The sequence below is a fragment of the Clinocottus analis genome, unplaced genomic scaffold (genome assembly GCF_023055335.1).
Source record: "Clinocottus analis isolate CAN_PGR_092001 unplaced genomic scaffold, fCliAna1.0.p SCAF_10, whole genome shotgun sequence".
NCBI classification, from domain to species: domain Eukaryota; kingdom Metazoa; phylum Chordata; class Actinopteri; order Perciformes; family Cottidae; genus Clinocottus; species Clinocottus analis.
The window spans coordinates 5,487,724-5,506,845 of NW_027175821.1; the positions used below are offsets into that span (position 1 = coordinate 5,487,724).

A 19,122-nucleotide genomic window follows, 5' to 3' on the forward strand; every position below is an offset into this window, starting at 1 on the left:
TTGCAGCTCTGTGACTCTGTGGGTACCGTGTCCCTGCTCGTTGTCTGGTAGGCAGCAGGGAACCGATGTGGCTCATTATCCGCCATTAGGTTTTTTTTTTTGGTTGGCCGGCAGAATCAGTGTGGAGGCAGCTCTGGGCCCTATAATGAACGTGGCTGAAATCACAGGGGGACAGGCTGAAGCTAGCAGCCTCACGGAGCAGGTGAGCGTCCAACACACACCGCACTGTTCTCTGCATCTCAGCCGGGACCGACGGCAGCCGTGAGCATGTGGAAGTATGTACATACATGCACATCTGTGCATATCTGACCAAAGAATGCAACATTGTGCCTGCACATGAAGAAGAAACTCAAGGAGAGCTCCGTCTGACGCTAACGAACAGAGCCAGGTTCAACGTTACGATGAGGCCGATGCTCTCTGACACATCCTGCGAGGACCGCCTTCTTGTGCTGTTACTCTTTTTCCTTCAAAAAAAAAAAAAACACCGCCGCCACAGGGATCTCGCTGACATCCCCCCCCCCCCGCTAAACACCCGTGACACACAATAAACGCATCACAAAGCTTTCTCTGCCATACAAAAGGACACCAGTGAATCCGTCTTGATCTGTGTCTCCTTCTCTGTGTTTCGGTTGTAGATCTGGGATTGTTCTTCAGGGGTGCTCTGGTAAGTCTTCAGCTTAGCAATAAGGATGATATCGATACGCTTTTCATGCCTCCAGTTTGTTTGTTTTTTGTTGCGCGGCAGAGGAAAATGATTGTAAAAGCATTTTTCGCTCCACCCCGTTCTGTTTATCTCCCCGCTCGCATCAACAAAATGGGCCTTCGTCTCGCCTCCGAACACACATTTTGCACAGGCCGACGTGTTACATCACACATTATCGCACCTTTGACGGCGGAGATTTAGCGCCATTAACCTTCTCACAGTTGTTAAAAGTTATCAGTAAATTGTTTTCATGCTGTGGCTTAATCTGCTGTTTGGTTCATAATTGTTTTTTATCTCTGCCATGTCTGTTTGAACAGCCATTTGGAAGCGCCTCCATATAGTTTGTACTGTGGCTGTTTGTCCGACTGATGACTGCAGTTACAGTGTTTGAGCGGTCAACAAAAAGACGGCTGCGGAACATGAAACTGACCGTTCACTAAACTTCCTCCTCAAACAGTGATTTTTCCCAATGGCAGTGTGTCAACCATCACCATATCGGTCTTTAAACAAGAGGATTGACGAGCTCTACTCTTCAACATGAGAAGAATGCTTTGTTCCTACGTCTTCTAGGTGCATCATCAGCTGGCGAGGATCGAGACATGAAGCTTTGACCTCAGCCTGTGCTATATGTCGCCATCGATAGAGTATTTGAGTCCACTTTAAGAGATCCTGTGATTGTTGCAGAAAGGCCTAATTTCAAACGTTAAATCTGACATCTTTATCACTGTAAATTAAATGTGTGCAATATGACAACACGCAGTGATCAAGGGCAGCAGAGCGAAGCAATCTTTCATGTGTTTATTTTTTGCCTTCGACATGAGAAACAGGTTGTCTTTTAGTCGTTGAACACGCTCGCATCAAGCTTTCAGGTCCGACGACCAGCGATACGGTTCGCCTGAGACGCACAACATTTCTCGCCGGCTGACGCTTCATCCTCTTGGCGACCGCCGCCCTCTCACAGCCCCGGCACCCCACAGCTCCTTCACTGTGGCAGAAAAGCGATCGTGCATTGCGATCCCGTCTCTTTGTTGGCTGCGGGCTCACAGACGGAGGGCCCCCTCTGCAGAGCAGCTTATAGGCTGAGATCTGTTCACTAGCTCAGCCATCTAAGCGCTACAAATGACCCACAATATGCTCGAGTGCCCACGGGGGAAATAAGGCTTCCAGACACGAGACTCCATCACCAGTGTGCTCAAGTGAGGGAAATGGAGGGGCAGAGAGCGTTTAACCATGCTTGCTTCACTGGCCTCCTGCGTCTTGTTAAGAGCCGATGGCCACTTATGACAGAAGGGATAGCGGAGATGATGAAATGTAATGGGCCAAGAGGAAAGAGGCTTTGGCTGAAGAGGTCGAGGAAGTGAGGGGGAAGAAGGCGCGAGAGCAGATGGCCGATTTGAATGGTCTCGATAGAAAGACGGGGAAAGTCAGGCCCCGCCCACACATAGCTTGTGCATGTGTGTGTGTGTGTGTGTGTGTGTGTGGACAAAAAAGTGCTGTCTTTGTTGTGAGAATGAAAGAAATAAAACATTACCTGTCGCACAATCTGAGATCCAGCCCTACGATTGCTGCAGAAACTACATTCATATATACTTTCAACCGAGAGACATGACTATTACTGTTATTGCGCCCGCTGCAGACAGAGCCGGTCCCCATCGAGGTCCACAGAGGCTCCATGCAGTCAGGCTGTCAGAGTACACATGTTGGACCGGGGCCTTGTTGCTCTTCACCCTGCTGTGAGAAGGTCAGCGCCTCGCTGTTCCGGTGAGCCTCCTCTGGAACCGGTCCCTTTCCTCGTCAACAGGTTTGCCGGCGAACATCTGTGACGGCAGGATTCAACAATGGTGTCCCGCCGGCCAATAGAAGTTGCGTGACAGTGGGCCCTCTTACTGAATGTTGATGAGAGATTCTTTCTTCTTTTTTTTTCTGCACGCTTGAGAAATGTAAATCCTCCCTGGTTTTAGCTCAAACGGGCGCAAATATTATGTGATATATGTGAGTGTGTGTCCTGCAAACACTCCGCATTGGGTAACGTGCTGCGTCTCCATCCTTCTCCGCCGTGACCACTGTTCCGGCATCAAGAGGGAAAATTACATTTGTGAAACGGGAGATGTGCTCTGGTGAATCCGTCTTCCAGTCGGCCCTTTGGCCTCCGCCGTGTTAGCCTTACGGGGAAGATATGAGCCGGCCTTATCGCTGCGTTTCCTCGGTGTAATGCTCGCAGGGTACGACCAGGATTACGACGATAACAAGCCCCATCACCCCCCCTGGCTCATTTCAGAGACAGATTTCTGGAACTGAAATGTCATATTTTTGAGTCTTTAAATGTTAATTCGGCCATTTTTTCTGATGAGACGTTCATTATTGTGAAACAATCAGGAATATTAATTTGGTCTCAGTCAATAAACTCTTACAGACTGCTGTAAGTTGGCTGTTTTACTTTAAAATTCAACATTAGACTCTGAACCAAACCATAATAAAATAGTGGTCAGCAATAAAAAATTAGATAAAACACGTTGAGAGAATTGAAATGTTGAAATTCGGCCATTTCTGTCTCTGCTGTATTTATCATTGTAGTGTTTCTTCACTTACTCGATAATCTTGACTATTATAAGATACACTAGCTGTTTTTGAAATCTAACTCATCATGTTTGTGTGTCATCATGTTTGTGTGTGTGTGTGTTTGTGAAATAAGAGCTTCCGTTTGCTCTTCCCGACCACAGTCACCTCCTAATGTTACCCCACATGGGATTTTATGCTCAGGGGCCTCACAATCTATATTCCGCTGTCAAAGTGATTCATCCGGCCAGATGCAAACGTGGAATTGTGTGTGCGCGTGTCATGTTTTTTCTATTTTTTTTTTTCTTTTTGCATGTATATGTGAGTGCAGTTAAGTGCGCAGAGTGTGCCCTGTAAGTGGATGTCAGCGCCGAAGAGCAGCACTGGGAAGAGAGGGAGAGAGAGAGAGAGAGAGAGAGAGAGAGAGAGAGAGAGAAAGCTGGAGCTGGTGAATGCGCTCATCCAAAATAGTTTCACTTCACATGTGCATGATTGTAATTTCAAGCCTCTCGGGGAGTCATCGTGTGGCGCATTGACTGGGGGAAGATAACTGGCCGAGGCAAACATACGTATCCCTGCTCCATTCTATCTCCTCTTCCAGCCCACTGCTCCACCAGTATCTATAAGTGTGTGTGTGTGTATTTGTGTGTGTGTGTGTGTGTGTGTTTGCATGTTCGACAAGAACAAAACGGAGGCAAGCGTGAAAGGAAGAGCTCATTGCTGTGAATGTTTTATGTCCCGCACATAATGACGCGGTGTCATATCCCCATCCCCCTAGTGGATACCTGCTGTCACATCTTCAGAGAGCTTACGCACACGGGTATCTGCCGAGCCCACAGCACAGGCGGCTGAGCCGGGTGCCCTCGCTCAGAGAGATAAACACCGCAAAGCCTGAATGACAGGTTGAGCACTTTGAGACCACACACACACACACACACACACACACACACACACACACACACACACACACATACCCACACAGACACACTACTCACACACTCTTTCCAATACTGTTGAGTCTCTCTCTCTTTTCTCTCTTTCTCTCTCTCTCCATCTATTTATCTATTACCCTCTTTTCTCTCCCTATCTGTAGGCTCAGCTGGGTCACTTTTGACTGCTTAAATGCTCAGATGTCATCCTGTCACCACATGTGTCTGCCAATTGCTGCCATATTCATAACCAACAGCTGGTATTTCCCCCTCACATGCAAATTATTTGATAATCCTAAGCAGCAGGAAACCACAAACGCCAATGGGAACACTGAGGTTTTCTCTAAAGTTTACAGGAAAAGACACAAAAGTTAAATAGTTTAATGTCTAAACTATTTAACTTTTGGGTTTTTTGGCTGGACAGCAAGCATGTGAGATTGTCCCTCGGTCTCTGAGGGGCTCAGTGGAAGGAAGCTGTGTGCAGAGTTAAGAAAATGCCCGGCTGATAGGCTTCTGTGAGAGATAGCTGAATAACAGCGGCGGGGAGATAGCCAGGGCTCGTATGTGTTATCAGGGTGGACTTTAAATTGGGTTAAAGGGTCGTGAGTCTCTGGAGGAATTTCAAGTAATGAACTTGTGCGTAGTTGTGTGATAGTATTGATCATCATGCAGGATTGGTGTAATTACTTGGCTGTTATATTGGAAAATAATGGGCTACATGCTTTATGGAGAAATCAAATCCACCTTACATTATGCTCTGTATGGATGCAAATTGTTTGGATGAGAGAGAACATAAGGTGTGAGATTGCATGTATCACCAAGACTGCAGACATTTTGTTTAATTATACCCCTTGACGCGCTTCAGCGGGGTCCAACAGCCAATGTTTGTTTAAAAACCGAAAGCAGATTGAGTTAGAAAATATAAATTCTGGCTCCCAGAAAAAGCAAATTAGATAATGAAATCAGGATGGAACCCCGTAGGGGTCAAATAAATGTGCAATAAAGAACAAGAAGTCATCGAACGACTTCTGTCATGGATGATTGCCCACCACTGAATGTCGCCGACAATATCACAGCATTGGGAAATCCTGCAAGACGACGACGCTCGACAGTCAACCACCGAAGGTAGCGGGACCAGCCTTGGCTCGACGCCCACCTCGGGCAGCGGGGAGCTAGCAGCAGCGTGGAGCTAGCAGCAGCGGGGAGCTAGCAGCAGCAGAGAGCTAGCAGCAGCAGAGAGCTAGCAGCAGCGTGGAGCTACCTGCAGCGGGGTGCTCGCTGCAGCAGGGAGCTAGCAGCAGCGGGGTGCCAGTAGCGGGGAGCTAGCAGCAGCGGGGTGCCAGTAGTGGGAAGCTAGCAGCAGCGCTAGCTTGCTACAGCGGGGACACCCACCAAAGGTAGGAGCGGTTTGAAACCCGACTTGTACCTTATATAAGGTCTCCCTACCTCAAATCCTTATTGTGATACCAAATAGGAAAAAGATAGCCCGCTGAAACTTGATTATGAAACCTAATCTCCTGTGAGCGAGTCAGCGTGGCAGTGGAACCGATGGGGTTGTACAGTAGGCGACCTGAGAGGAATGAGAGTCACCCGTTCTGGGGGTCAAGCATGGACTCACACCCCGTAGCATCGGCCAGGGAAAACACCGCTAATCTGATCAGAGTAGGTCAGGTCAAAGATATGTGCACATTCTCAGGCACAGGCACCGTAGAGCGTACACTTCAACTGTCACATGCACACACACACACACACACACACACACACACACACACACACACACACACACACACACACACACACACACACACACACACACAGAAACACACACACACACACACACAAGCCCACACACAGCTTACTCATAGCTTTGGCAAAAGTGCACAGGCTGCTCACAGCATTGGCAAAATGACATATTCAAAGGCGTGAAAGAGAGGGAGAGTTAGGGGTGTGTGTGTGTGTGTGTGTGTGTGTGTGTGTGTGTGTGTGCGAGTGGGTGGGTGGGTGGGTTGGTGGGGGATATGATCATTTGTAAACATCTGGGTCCACAATCAGTATCTCCCTCCCTCTAATTAATTCCCCTACATCCTCAGTTTTCATCTCCATCCTGTCCCTTTCCGTCTTCCAGCTTTATACCAACAAATCTCTCCTCTGCTCTCCATCTTTTCACCATCACCATTCTTCGTCTTCCTCTTCTTCCTCCCTTTCAATGCACCAAGAGGCCCATATTTCTCCACTCTGGCTGAAATGGAAACCATCTGAAATGCAGAAGCACACGCGCACAGACTGGAATAAAACCCAACAGGAAGACACAAATATACACGCACGCACACACACACACACACACACACACACACACGGTTTGATGTAAGGTTGGTTTCTAATGCCATCGTCATGGTAACGCTCCCTCGCCTCTTTCGCTTGCACAAGCGAACGAAGCGCATATCCCAAGAATCTGTGTGGATTCTTATGTAACTCCACAGCCCCACGCCCGCACACAGAGACAGACAGACAGATAGATGGGAGTGAGTCAGTGCTAGACCACATAATGAGAGCATCTGTCATCAGAGTTATACCTTTCACTGTGACAAGAACAGTATGTACCGCCGCGTTACTTCAGCCTCATTATAACACACACACTCACACACACACACACACACACACACAGAGTCACATCAGAGGCTTCTTCGCCGCTTCGCCACGCAGCAAGCGGTGGAAAACGCTGTTTTACTAGTTGTGGCAACACCGCTGGCTCATGTATCGGCATACTAATTACTAGTTTTGCTCCCCGAGGGCGGCTGTGCACGGAGATGGTGTTGGGTAGGTGGAGGGGGGAGGGTGGGAGGGCTGGAGAAATGAGAATGGGGTCAGTAGAGGCATCGCTATGGATGTAATGAATTGACTGGTAATTTCTCGCCGCGGAACGACACGGGAGGGAGTCACGGAGGAAACAAAACAGGAGATAACGACGTGCGCGGGCCGGTTCGTACGCGGCGCTAATCGAGTCGCTGAGTTTCCACGAGGTTGAACAAAAGGAGCCGAGCCGAGGTCACTTTGGGTTTTTGGGTTGTTGTTTTTTTCAGCCGATTTTGAAGGCACACAGCGAAGAGTGTTTACACACTGCAGAGGTCACTTGTTTTCATGCCTAATGGAGCTGGCATGCAAAGGTTGTCACTCGCTCATACTTCACATGTAGCCGCCCACGGAAAAGTACGCTGGACATCAGAGCCCCTTTTACTTCATCACATTTCTTGACCCAGAGCAGCACTTAAAGCAGATTCGTAGTCATGCATCAAGGAGTCCTAAGAAATGTAACCATTCCCAAAATCCCACACACTGTCACGCGCTGAAATATAAATAAAAACCTACGGTAGGAGACTCTACCGCTGGACTCCCGTTACCCCTTTTTGTCAGGTATGACTCCAGCTGGATTTAGTGTAGACAAGACAAAGGCACAACAGGTATGTAGCACTAGCTGCTGTTTTTCTGTGTGTAGCCGTCAAACACAAAATATTAGGCTTTGAGGAATCCAGAAGAAGTCACTGCAAACGTTCCTTCTAAACATGTACATATGGCTTGAGACGATCACGCGTGTCAACGAGTGTAGCTGCCGTATCTTTCCAAGCCTTTAGATCGTCAACATCTGGACAGTTGCAGTTGCAATCTGCAGCTGTTGTTACTTTTTTGGGGGGTATTTAACAGCAGGCCCTCTTGCATTGCGTCAATGAAGCCGAATGAAGCCGTGTCCTTGTGACTATAAACACCTCTCGTCTCTTTTCCTTTTCTTGTGTTGTCTGAAACTTCCATACTAAAGTACAAGGTAACACAAATAAACACACTTCAATAAATGGGAAGCACACATCTGCAGCTCTTGAGGGCCGTTAAAAGCCCTGACGATGAATGTTACTTCAGCCAAAGAAAAGTCAAGCAATGGGGCGTGATGGAATACATCACTTCTTGTTCAATGTATAATGATCTTCAAACGTGAGTTCTTGCTATTTGAAGGGTTTTTACAACCACAGCAAAACATGCTATAAGTATAGTTGTAGAAAAAGCCACATCGTCCATCCAAAGAATGCTGAAAACGTGAATGAGCAGTTGCTCCATCCACGACATCTGGTGACGGGATCCCGGGTGGCAGGCGGTTCAATGACTGTAGCTTGGTCTCAAGTTGATACGAAGAGGCGAGATGAGGAGGGCGCGCTAATCGTGGCCGGCGGCTCGCTCGCAAACGGCTCCTCGGAGTCGCCCTGTTTTTGCGAAAGCGTTCCTGGAGGAGCCACGGGACAATCATCTCGCCCTCTCCAAGACCGAGTGTGCGTCTGTTTGTGGCACGGCCTGTGGTGCGTGAAATCTGACTGTCAGGCTCCGCTGACGCACCTGCCTAGCGGACGCGCGCCGACGCGTTCACACGCGCGCAGACACACACACTGACGCTGGTAATTGGGCTCATAAAGCCAAAGGACAAGAACAGCCCCCCCCCCCTCCTTTCTCCCTTCCCCCCCCTTTGCCTTTGTGTAGTATGGTGCGAGTGGTGTGTCGCAGTTCAAAATGCCCCGGCATACCGTCGCCCTCCTAAAACCATGCAATTTCCTGTGAGGCCGTTGGAGTGTGACAGCAGCAGGTGCCTAATGGGCGAAGCTTAGGAAACAGGGCATTACCAAAATCCAGCAAACTCAATTGTATTAATCCGCGGGATTAGCGGCTTTAATTCTCAACACGTTTCCAGTTTAAAAAGTCTTATTTTCTTGCTGAAAATGGGAGCAGCACGTGAGGGGAATATTCAACTAGTTCAAGCGTATAGCCGAGCGTATCACCTCCTTGTTCCACTTGGGGGGAAAAAAGCTTGTTGGATAGTCGGGCCTCACGGCCGTGACGGCGTGCGTTTTTGATTTAGGCATCGGAAAAGAGAAAAGAGGAGCGATGGTGGAGATGACCCCCCTCGCCTGGACTGAAGGCAGAGACTCCTTTCGGTGTGTTTTCCACGTTGGCCTTCTGGTTTCATGATGAGCGACGCTCTCGCTAATTAATCCTGCGATCAATCCCATGTTGATACCAAAGACCCGTTATCTTAACCCCGCGCTGCACACTGCCCCTATAACGCCACTGGAAACTGACAGTTTTAATCTCCCTCCCCGCCGCCGTACCCTCCCGTCTCCCTCACACACACACACACACACACACACAGCTTTCAAATAAGGGATTTAGATTACAGTGAACAGAGCTAGCTTCATGCCGATGAAGTGTGTGTACTCCAAAGGTGAGCCTTATTGGAATTCATATGATGTTTGTTGACTCCCTTCATATAAACAGGTGGCTGTGCGGAGATAACGTGCAGCATATTGTGCCGACGACGATGCACCCCGAACACACACACACACACAAACAACACACGTGTGTCGTGTGTGTTTTTTAATCCTAAAGCAGTCATCGGGACATTTATTAATCTCTCTATTTCAGAGGAAGAGCGCCGAAGCCTTTCAGGTGCATGAGCAGGGATTCCTGAACAGATGTCACCTCGTAGCCACCCAGTGTGAAGCTGCAACAACAAAACAAAACCTGTTTTGTTTTGTTGCCATTGCTGCTGGAAGGTGCACAATTAAAAAGGCTCCATCTCTCTGTTCTCCGCCCCGGCTCCTATTCTCCCAGATATATACCTCCGGTTCATTCTCATGGCTCCATTTCTTTTTCTTTCTTTCAAAAAAAACAACCACAAAAAAAAAAAACAATGTAGATGACTCACTCGAGGTCACGTGTGTAGTTTGGATGTGGCCGACAAAAGGAGAGCAGAGAATTGGTGGAGCTCACGCTTTTATTTGGCTCCTCATCGCCAAGGTAACAGGAAACCAACTGTCACCCTTTTGACTCCTCTCTTCGCAGATTGACGATCGGAACAAAGATGGAAGCGCAATGGATGTGTGTTTGTCGTTCTGTGTGCATGTGTGTGTGTGTGTAGCACTGTGCTCCTTTCTTTGATCCTTATAAAAGAAGGTTTTTCTCAGAGAGGGTTGAGGGGTGGGGGGGGGGTTGTCTCTTCCGCGGCTGCCTTAGCTTAACACCACGTCCAACACGCTGACCTCGGCACTTCACATCCGGTGCCGAGCCAACCTCTGTATTGATTTCTCATTCCGAGGGCTCAGAAGCGCAGGCTGACAGCGCTGACAAAAGCCATTACAATTCATCACGGCCGAATCAAATCTACTTCAGACTGTGCTGGAATGATTTAGGGCACTTGTTGAAGGTGCTTTAAATAAGACTCTTTTTTTTCTTTCCTTTCTGCTGCTGCCCCATGAAAAACAAGAGATACCTGCAAATAATATCGGACAATTTCAACTCGTCTGAGAATTTAATTTAAAAAAAAAAATATGAAAGGCTGTCGCAGTAAAATATTCCTTCTACTATTAGTGTTGGGTCTCCAATCAGTCTGCAACCTTGCTCTATTTCTGTCCATGAAAGGCCACCATAGCTGTGCCAGAGACCAGGACGTGGACACGCATTTCACTTCTCTTGGTCACCGACCGACCGCTCAGACCGGACGGTATAAATAACTGGATGCTCCTTGAAAGGCCCTGTGACTCACTCAGCCCACACGGCTTTTATTTGAATGTTACAGTCAACACTAACAGCGCTCTTACTGTATGGGATCAAGAGGACGACAGCACTGTTGGCTGTTGACTGAGGAAAGCGTGAATACATCTTCTGTTTGGCTTAGGAGAAAGCGCTGTTCAAATAAAGAGAGAAGTTCTGTTTTTCGCAAAATCCTAAGTTGCAAAAACTGAGAGCGAAGTTACCCGGCGTTAAACATTCATGCCATGAAGGGTTCAAATGTGTCCCAGTTTATTTCTTGTTGCAGTGCACAGGAGTGACATAGAGCTGACAGGAAGTGCACACGGACCCAAGTTGTTGCCTAGCAATGCGTTGCCGCTGCAATGATGAGTTTTAGTTTTGCCTGCGAGGCAGCCAAAATTGGATCTTTGTTGCCACCTTTTACAACGTGTTTACATTTGATACCCTGTGTATGTGGGATTTAGAAACAACCACGGCTGCTCGTGAACATGTCACTCCATATCATTAATTTAAAGAGACAAAAGGAGACACGATCTGGTATTTAAAAAGAGTTTTTTTTAGTGGACGAGCTGTCCCCAGCATGGCCGTGGGCTGCCGGGAAACGACTCCCATTCTGCGCGTCTCCTTTCCTCTTTCCCATTAACTTGTTTATCCCTTCACAATGCAGATGTCCACAGCTCGCACGTCAGACCCCTCTGCTGCCTGCGTTTTGGATTTCAGTATGATTTCAGCTCCCTCTTCTGTTCGTCCGCGGGCCCTCGTGCTTCTGCATTCATGATGTCTTCGTCAGGCCTGGAGGGTATGCACTGGCAACGTGACCGGATGGGACCAGCATCCTATGGAGGTCCGATTACAGAAGGTTGTGTAGGAATGTACATCAAAACACATCAAAGATTTGAGCAAATGTCAGATGTAAAAAAGAAAAAAAACATGTATTTTAAAGAAGAATTCTCCAAATCTGCAGACATGTAAGACTCCAAATCTAAAGCGTGACTCTCGTTGTCAACTGGTCCTGATAAAAAACTCTCACTAGTACTGCTAAACCGGCTGGACTCGGGATAAACAACATCACTCAGCAAACGTGATTGTGGTTCTTATCTAGAAAGCTCATCGAAGACGGATTCAACACAGACTTAACTATCTGGTCCTGAATTACAGGTACAAACTGTCCCACCATCTTTCCTCCTCGTGAGATCAAAAGCAGAGATAGATCTTGAACAAGTACACCGAGCGAGCGGTCTGCTCCTTCATTCCCGACGGTACACAGGAAGTTAGAACCGCCGCCGAGGGAAGTAGTCACTGTGCGACGGAAAAAGGCGGAAATGAAGACAGGAATTGCAGGAATTTGAGCCGAGGAATGAAATAAGTAGCCCACAAATAGTTTGAAAATTGAATCACGGTTGAGTCAAAACAAAAGCCATCGCTCATTCTTCCTGCTTTGTGAAATGTGAGGATTTGAAGACGTCGCCTGGATCCAACGACACATATTGATTCAGGACGTGCAACGTGTTTAACTGCTGGTCACAAACTGAACGGTGTCAAAAAACAACCCCCTGAAGAAAGACCGATAATAGTCTTGATTTACCAATGTGTGCCCGTAAGCATTGCTATTGTTGCTGCATTGTGTGCGTTGCCTCGGATGGCGTTCTAGCTGAGAAGGTTTATCGTTTGTTTTAAGCGAGAAGGGGCGTGAAATCCCTCTGACGAAGTGGTTATAAAGCTGCGTTACTGCTGCAACATTTAGCAACCGATTGTCATTTTAATTGCCACTTTGCAATACACTAAATGTTGTATTCCTTAAGGCGAGAGATCATTCTTTCACTACCCTTCCTCCTCTTAGTTTCAACAAATGAGTCCATTTCTTTGTGTTGCCGCTCGTTTGTTCATTTAATTTAAGCAGATTTAAAAGGATTGATTGTTCGCTAAATCCAGTCAATCCTTCAGGTGTGTGTACGCCTAATATCTTGATTCATCCCCGAGAGAACGGGGAGGAAACACTAAAACAGAGGATGAGGGAGGGATGCTGAAAGGGTGAAGACGCATGGAGGACATATACTTTGAAGAGTTAAGCTATGCAAACAAAGCTTCAGCTTAAACTATAGATGTTTCACAAAGAGGGATGTCATACATACACAGACACACTGGCCATTACGGGCTGATTATACCTGATACCTGATAAGGTGCATTACCAACGCGTCTGGTGTATATAGCAGCCCTCTAATCTTCCATCTATCGCTTCCTCTCTCTTAGTTCCTCATCCCTCATCTCTGTCTCTATCTCCTCCCCCCCCTCTTTGTTGTTTTCCTCCTCCTCTCTTCATCTCTGTCACTGTCCTCCAGCTGGCGAGGTGAGATAACTTCTCCACACCGAGATACTCTCAGCTCATTGGCCTGGCGACGGAACGTGGGGCACCAATCAGACCCCGCATCATTAGTCGAGGGGATCAGGAGCTCTTATCTGGTGCCGGACTGCTCTGACCTGTCCTGCGCGTCCCACCACTCTCCTGAAAACACTCTGTAGTCTGGTGTGTCCGCACCGCTGCTACTTTTTTGTTAATTCCTCTTCGGGGCCGCAGGAGTAAAAGATTTGTTCGATCGCTAAAACTGACAAAGTGAAAAGCGTTGAACTCGTGCGAACGTGGTTCGTAACGTCAATTCACTCCCCGCCAGCGTGCCCACGAGCTTTTGGACGGCGTTAAACAACGTCACCTGTGCGCACGTGTCCGTTCCTGTTGACACTTAAGGAGTCTGAGAACACACATCTTCACCCGAGCTTCAGAGAGCACAGCTGCGGCCGGACAACACGTGAACCAGGGCGCGAGGGGGAGAGCGAGTGTGAGGAGCGTGATGGGAGGAAGATGAGAGGGCATTGTTAACTGTCATGATAGAACAGCAAGTCCACAGACACGCTCGGGACTTCGCGAGGCCGCGTTGGCACGGTGGACCTTGTGGGCAAAAATCAAAACTGCTGCCATGCTGAAGCTTTGGCATTATGTTGAGATATATTTGCTGTTATGCTTCAGTGTGTCTTTACTGACCTGGTAACTAACAGTAACACAAAACAGATCCACAAAGAAAAAAAAAAGAAATAAGACAAAAAAAAGAAAATGTACGTTCAAAGTAACCAATCACAGAGCTGCAGTGCACGATGCGCACCGCGCGCTCATTTGCTATATTCATGAAAATATTTTCTCTTTCCGCTCATTTGACTCATGTCCTGTTCTCTCGGTGTCACGCTAAGCCACTGAACTGTGTGACTTGAAACTCTACTCGCTACTAACACACACACACACACACACACACACACACGTGTGGAAGAAACTGTGTTTGGAAAAGTGTGAAGATTTTTCTTTTTTTTTAAAATCCCATTAGTGACATTAGGACTCAAGCTGCTACAAGCTGTTGCTTCGTGCTAAGGGATGAGCGCCCCCTGGTGGGCGCTCATGGACTGTTCATCTCAGTGCAGCTCGGTGCCTGAACACTTCTTCAACAGTCCTGGGCTGCCATCCTGTGTTTGCACCGCATGTCGGCACGCCACTGACGTAGCTGCCCTATATATATATATATATATATATATATATATATATATATATATATATATATATGTATATATATATATATATATATATATATATATATATATATATACAAACATACACATATACATATTGTATATACTTTGAGTAAGACAGAGAGATATTCCAGTTATAATTTTTCAGCAACATCTTCAAATGTTCCAGGCTGATATGACACATAACCTCAAAATGTGCTCATCACTAGCACTCAACATTGACGGCGCGGAGACAGACTTGATGCCAGCAAAGGTCCGCCGGTCTATTACCGTCAACCAGCAACCAGTGGTCTGCCTGACTGTTCCGATAGGTCATTTGGCTGCGATATTTGACCTTTGTCAATGTGCATCTTTGCCTCCGAGCTTTCAAATAGGATAGCATTTCAAACAGAAAGGTTAATAGGAGGGCTCAGGCAAATTTAAAGAAGGTCAAAGATCTCCACACCAACCCACAGCATCCCAGAGAAACAAACAGCTCAATAGAAAGGCGTCCGAAAGGCCGAATCAGTGTGTGGTGATTTGAAGAGCGCCGACTCGTAATGAGCTCCGTGGGGGCGATCACAAAGGGTGACTCTGGATTATGAGGCAATGTGTGTGTGTGTGTGCGTGCTGCACTCAGCGCACTTCCTGTCGCGTGTCGGTGTGCGGCGAGGCCGCACGTCGTCCTTACTAATGGTGTTTGAATGCGTGAAGTCCACATGCACTTGTTAGAGGAAGCAGTTCCATGTTTCAGCCAGCACGTGGCGCTGCAGCCGGCTTACAGAGCACTGGGAGGCATGTGCAGTCAGTGTGACCTCATTGGGATCCAGTAATATGATGTCACACATTAACACATGGCACAGGCTGGCTCATTGTATGGTTTCAGAAGGCTGAGGTCGCGTTGACTCATCGTCAGCGGGCTATTCTGAGATGAGCGGTGCCGTTCCTCCCCCGGCTGCCTCGGCAGGCCTTAACTGTACCTCTGGCTGAAGAGGAGAGACTCAGCAGGGCTCATGACGAGCTCTGAAACGTCGTGGCCTTTACTTGAGCCCGGTGTGGTCAGCCGCAGAATAAACCATGCGACAACGTTGGACCCCGTCCATGTAAATACCGGCTCAGATGCAGACAATAACCAGCTCAAACATGCCGTTCAATAAGTTTAGTTCACGAGAAAAAGGTAAATGACGGTGTAAAAACAAAAGTGTCACGTATGATAATGTGTAGGGCTAGGGTTAGTGTTTTCAATCGAGAAGTTACTTCAAAAATGACTTTTTGATTGATTATGAAAATACTGGAGCTGATTCATTCTCTGTTGGTCGACTTATCAGGTATCGACTGACAGTCGCAGCTCTAAATATGTTGAATCAGTGGTTCAGTTACATTCAATATTCCGTATTTCCACTTTAATTATTAGAGTTTTGTGTGGTTTTATATGTATTTTCATGTTGAGCTTTGTGTATTTCTATAAAGATCCGACTAAGGATGGCTATTAAAATCTAGCTTGGGCTATAAATACTGTCGTGTGTGGCACTGGTCCCTGCTATGTGCATGCCCTTATAAATAGAAACATTATGAATAAGGTTTTCTAAAGTGCTTTGACCGATGCAGGAAGTGGAATGAACTGTCACATATCAGTTTTCATGGACTAACAGCATTAGTCAGAAGGTATCCCTGTTTGTGTTTTGTACATTTGTGCTTGTTGAGCTTCTATGGACGTCCATTGCGAGATAGCTTGGGCTATAAATGCTGCAGTATGTGGCACAGCTCCATGCCATATACTTGTCCTTATAAAAATAAACACTATGAAAGATATGCAATTTTAAAATATGGCCCGATAAAAATAAACAAGTAATTCCATGACTTGCAATCTTGTTATAAATACCTCAATATTATCAGTATGTAATGAATATTATAATAGCACAAATTAGCACTTTGACCCCTTTTATGGTCACCCCTGCCATCAGCGTAGGCATGTGTGTGTGTGTGTGTGTGTGTGTGTGTGTGTGTGTGTGTGTGTGTGTGTGTGCGTGCGTGCGTGCGTGTGTATGAAAATGTCCATTTACTATTCATAGCGACCATTATGATTGACTAAATCCTCTTTCCACCATCTCCTTCCTGACCTACTCAGTAAAACTGCTGTGTAATAAATCTATAATAATAATCTGATTCATCATAATCCATCTAGGATGAACATTAACGGCACATCTGCTTCCCATCAGTGGTTGGTGTCTTCTGCTCTTTTCCCTCGAGAACATTAATATTGATGTCATGGAGGAAGGCTGACCAAGCTCTCTCTCTCTCCCTCTCTCTCTCTCTCTCTCTCTCCCTCTCTCTCTCCCCCTCCCTCCCTCTTATACCCACACCCTAGATGCAGGCAGGCGTGCACACACCGGCAGATTCACTCAGCTTCCGCATCGCTCTCCCTTCTCCATCTCTGTGTCTCTATCCCTCCCTCCTCTCTCTCTCTCTCTCTCTCTCTCCGCCTGTGGATTTTAGCCCACTGCTGTGTTGAACACCGGTAAGAACCGATCCTCTCGCCTTCAGTGTGTTTGTCGATGTCTCCGTGCCTGTGTGTCTCTTTCGGGCTCGGTTTTACCGGAGCCAAACAAAGGATCGGGGTGTGGCTGGATGATTGGAGGCTGCGTGCCGACGGCTGCTGAGAAATGAGGCGAAAGAGGGATGGCTGTTGAGGAAGATGATGGTGATGGTGGCGATAAGGGAGCAATATAGCAAGTGTTTGAAAAACGTCAGTTTACTGACTGAATTGAAAAAAAAAGGTGAGGCTTGATGATGTGGAGACCCGGCAGGGCTGAGTACAGACACCATTTGACAGCTAGAAATGATTCGGTGGGCCTCCTTTCAAGAGAGTAATTCAAATTCTGGCCGTGTACCCGGCATGTCTCTTTTCTATGTCGACCCCTCCATTCAAATTCAAACGAGTGAGAGTGATTTTGAAGTGGCTTTGCTTTGTAAAAATGACTGTCTGCAGGCTAGTGGGCTTGTCACATTTCCACAGCAGACTGACTGGGCCTGACTGCGCGAGATGGATTAGTCAGAGCTGCGGCTAGGTGCGTGAATATGACTGCAGTGGAACACTGCCTGGATCCACGAGGAGGCTGCAGGGGTGGATGCAGAGGCAGGGAGAGAGAGAGAGAGGGGAGAGAGAGAGAAAGAGGGAGAGAGGATGCGTAGGAAGAGAACAAAGACCTCAGCCTCGGAGAGGGAAAAGGCAAAGACAAAGGGTGATGTAACAACATAGGCACACGTTAGCTATACATGAGCATTGTGGAGAGGAGAAATATCAAGATGGAGCGTGTGTGAGGCAGCGACCACTCGCAGGCGTCCATGTGGACATGACTGAGCCGCACGTGTCGTAGCCACTCCCTTTATGTGCAGTCGGCCACAATGACTCTCTGCAATAGCAGACAAAGCCGTCAGGATGTCTGACTGGTGGTGACATTATGTCCTACACCTACACCACAGCATATACCTAACACAATACATGATTATGCAATGCTGCATTATCAGGGCGATGGGCGCCGGGAAAGGTCAAACGTGTGTGTGCTTCAGTTCTTGTTCTCATCTTTCAGAGCAAAAATGTCTGACAAGCCCGACCTGACTGAGATCGCCCGTTTCGACAAGGCAAAGCTGAAGAAGACGGAGACGAAAGAGAAAAACCCTCTGCCCACCAAAGAGAGTGAGTGCCCCCCTGTGTGTCTCTGTTTCTGTGTGTTTCTAGGCGGCATTGAAGCCCCCCCCACCCCCTATCCCTGCAATAATGTTACTGTAGCTACTCATCGCACGCCACGCGCTGGAAGCAAAAAAAACGACCTAAAATGCTGCAACATCAGCGCGTCATTGATCCACAGCAAATCCTCGAGCAGCAGCGGCGGCAGCAGCAGCAGCATCCTCTCACATATAATATGCACTGCACACAAACCTGCTGACCTGAACTGTCTTCCTCTTCTCTTCCTCTTCCTCAGCCATCGAGCAAGAGAGGAAAGGCGATGCCACACCTTGACTTCTGAGCACGTGAAAAGAAGACGCTGAGATGCCACAGAAAAAAGCACTTTCTTTTGATTATCACAGTATTTCAATCTCTTACTTTGTCTTCGGATAAGGGTGCTCTTGAGCTCCCCGGGGTGCCGTATATACGGCGTCCTCACATGGGGGCGGGGGGGGGGGCTCTCTTACCACTTGGGTGGGCGGAAAAAACACTTTAGCCTGGGTGCCTGTCTTGCACTGTTAGCCTCTAGCTAGCATGTCTCCAATATTGCCAAACTGGGGAGTGGTGTAGTGATGTAGCACAGAGAGATAGACAGACATCCAGGCTATGGGGGTGGGAGGATGTGGGGGAGGGGGGGTGACTAAAGGTCGAGCACTCGGAGTCTAATCATGTGGGATGTTTTCTTAATAAACTTTTTACTTTTCTTTATGAAATAAATATGAAGACATGGAACCAGTCAGCCCTGTGCATATTGCTGTCTCTTTGTGTCCCTGTGCAGACTCTTACAGATCCTCATGAGGCATGCACTCATCATGCACGGCCATGGAAGGATACACAATAAAGAAAAAGTTGGTTTTTTTTAGACTCTGTGCGATGCACGCACAGTATAAAAATATTGCAGAGTACGATTATGTAATTCACGCCTCGCAAGTTTATGTCTCAATGCACAAACAGGGGCCATGTTCCTGTTTTTTTTAAACTATTATTTTTTATTTAAACCTTTATTTCACAAGGAGAGTCTCATTGAGATTAAAAATCTCTTTTTCCAGGGAGACCTGGTCAAGACAGGCAGCAGCATAAAAAACACATAGTTA

The 19,122-nt window shown here is 47.3% G+C and overlaps 1 protein-coding gene across 1 annotated transcript; it reads left to right on the forward strand.

Annotated features, from left to right (window-relative positions):
• Positions 1-16,669: 16,669 nt before the first annotated feature.
• Positions 16,670-18,767, forward strand: tmsb2 (thymosin beta 2). Its single transcript, XM_068583837.1, has 3 exons — positions 16,670-16,819; positions 17,892-17,998; positions 18,285-18,767. The coding sequence occupies exons 2-3, from the start codon at positions 17,899-17,901 to the stop codon at positions 18,320-18,322; spliced, it is 138 nt and encodes a 45-aa protein (XP_068439938.1). The 5' UTR covers positions 16,670-16,819; positions 17,892-17,898; the 3' UTR covers positions 18,323-18,767.
• The last annotated feature ends 355 nt before the right edge of the window (positions 18,768-19,122 follow it).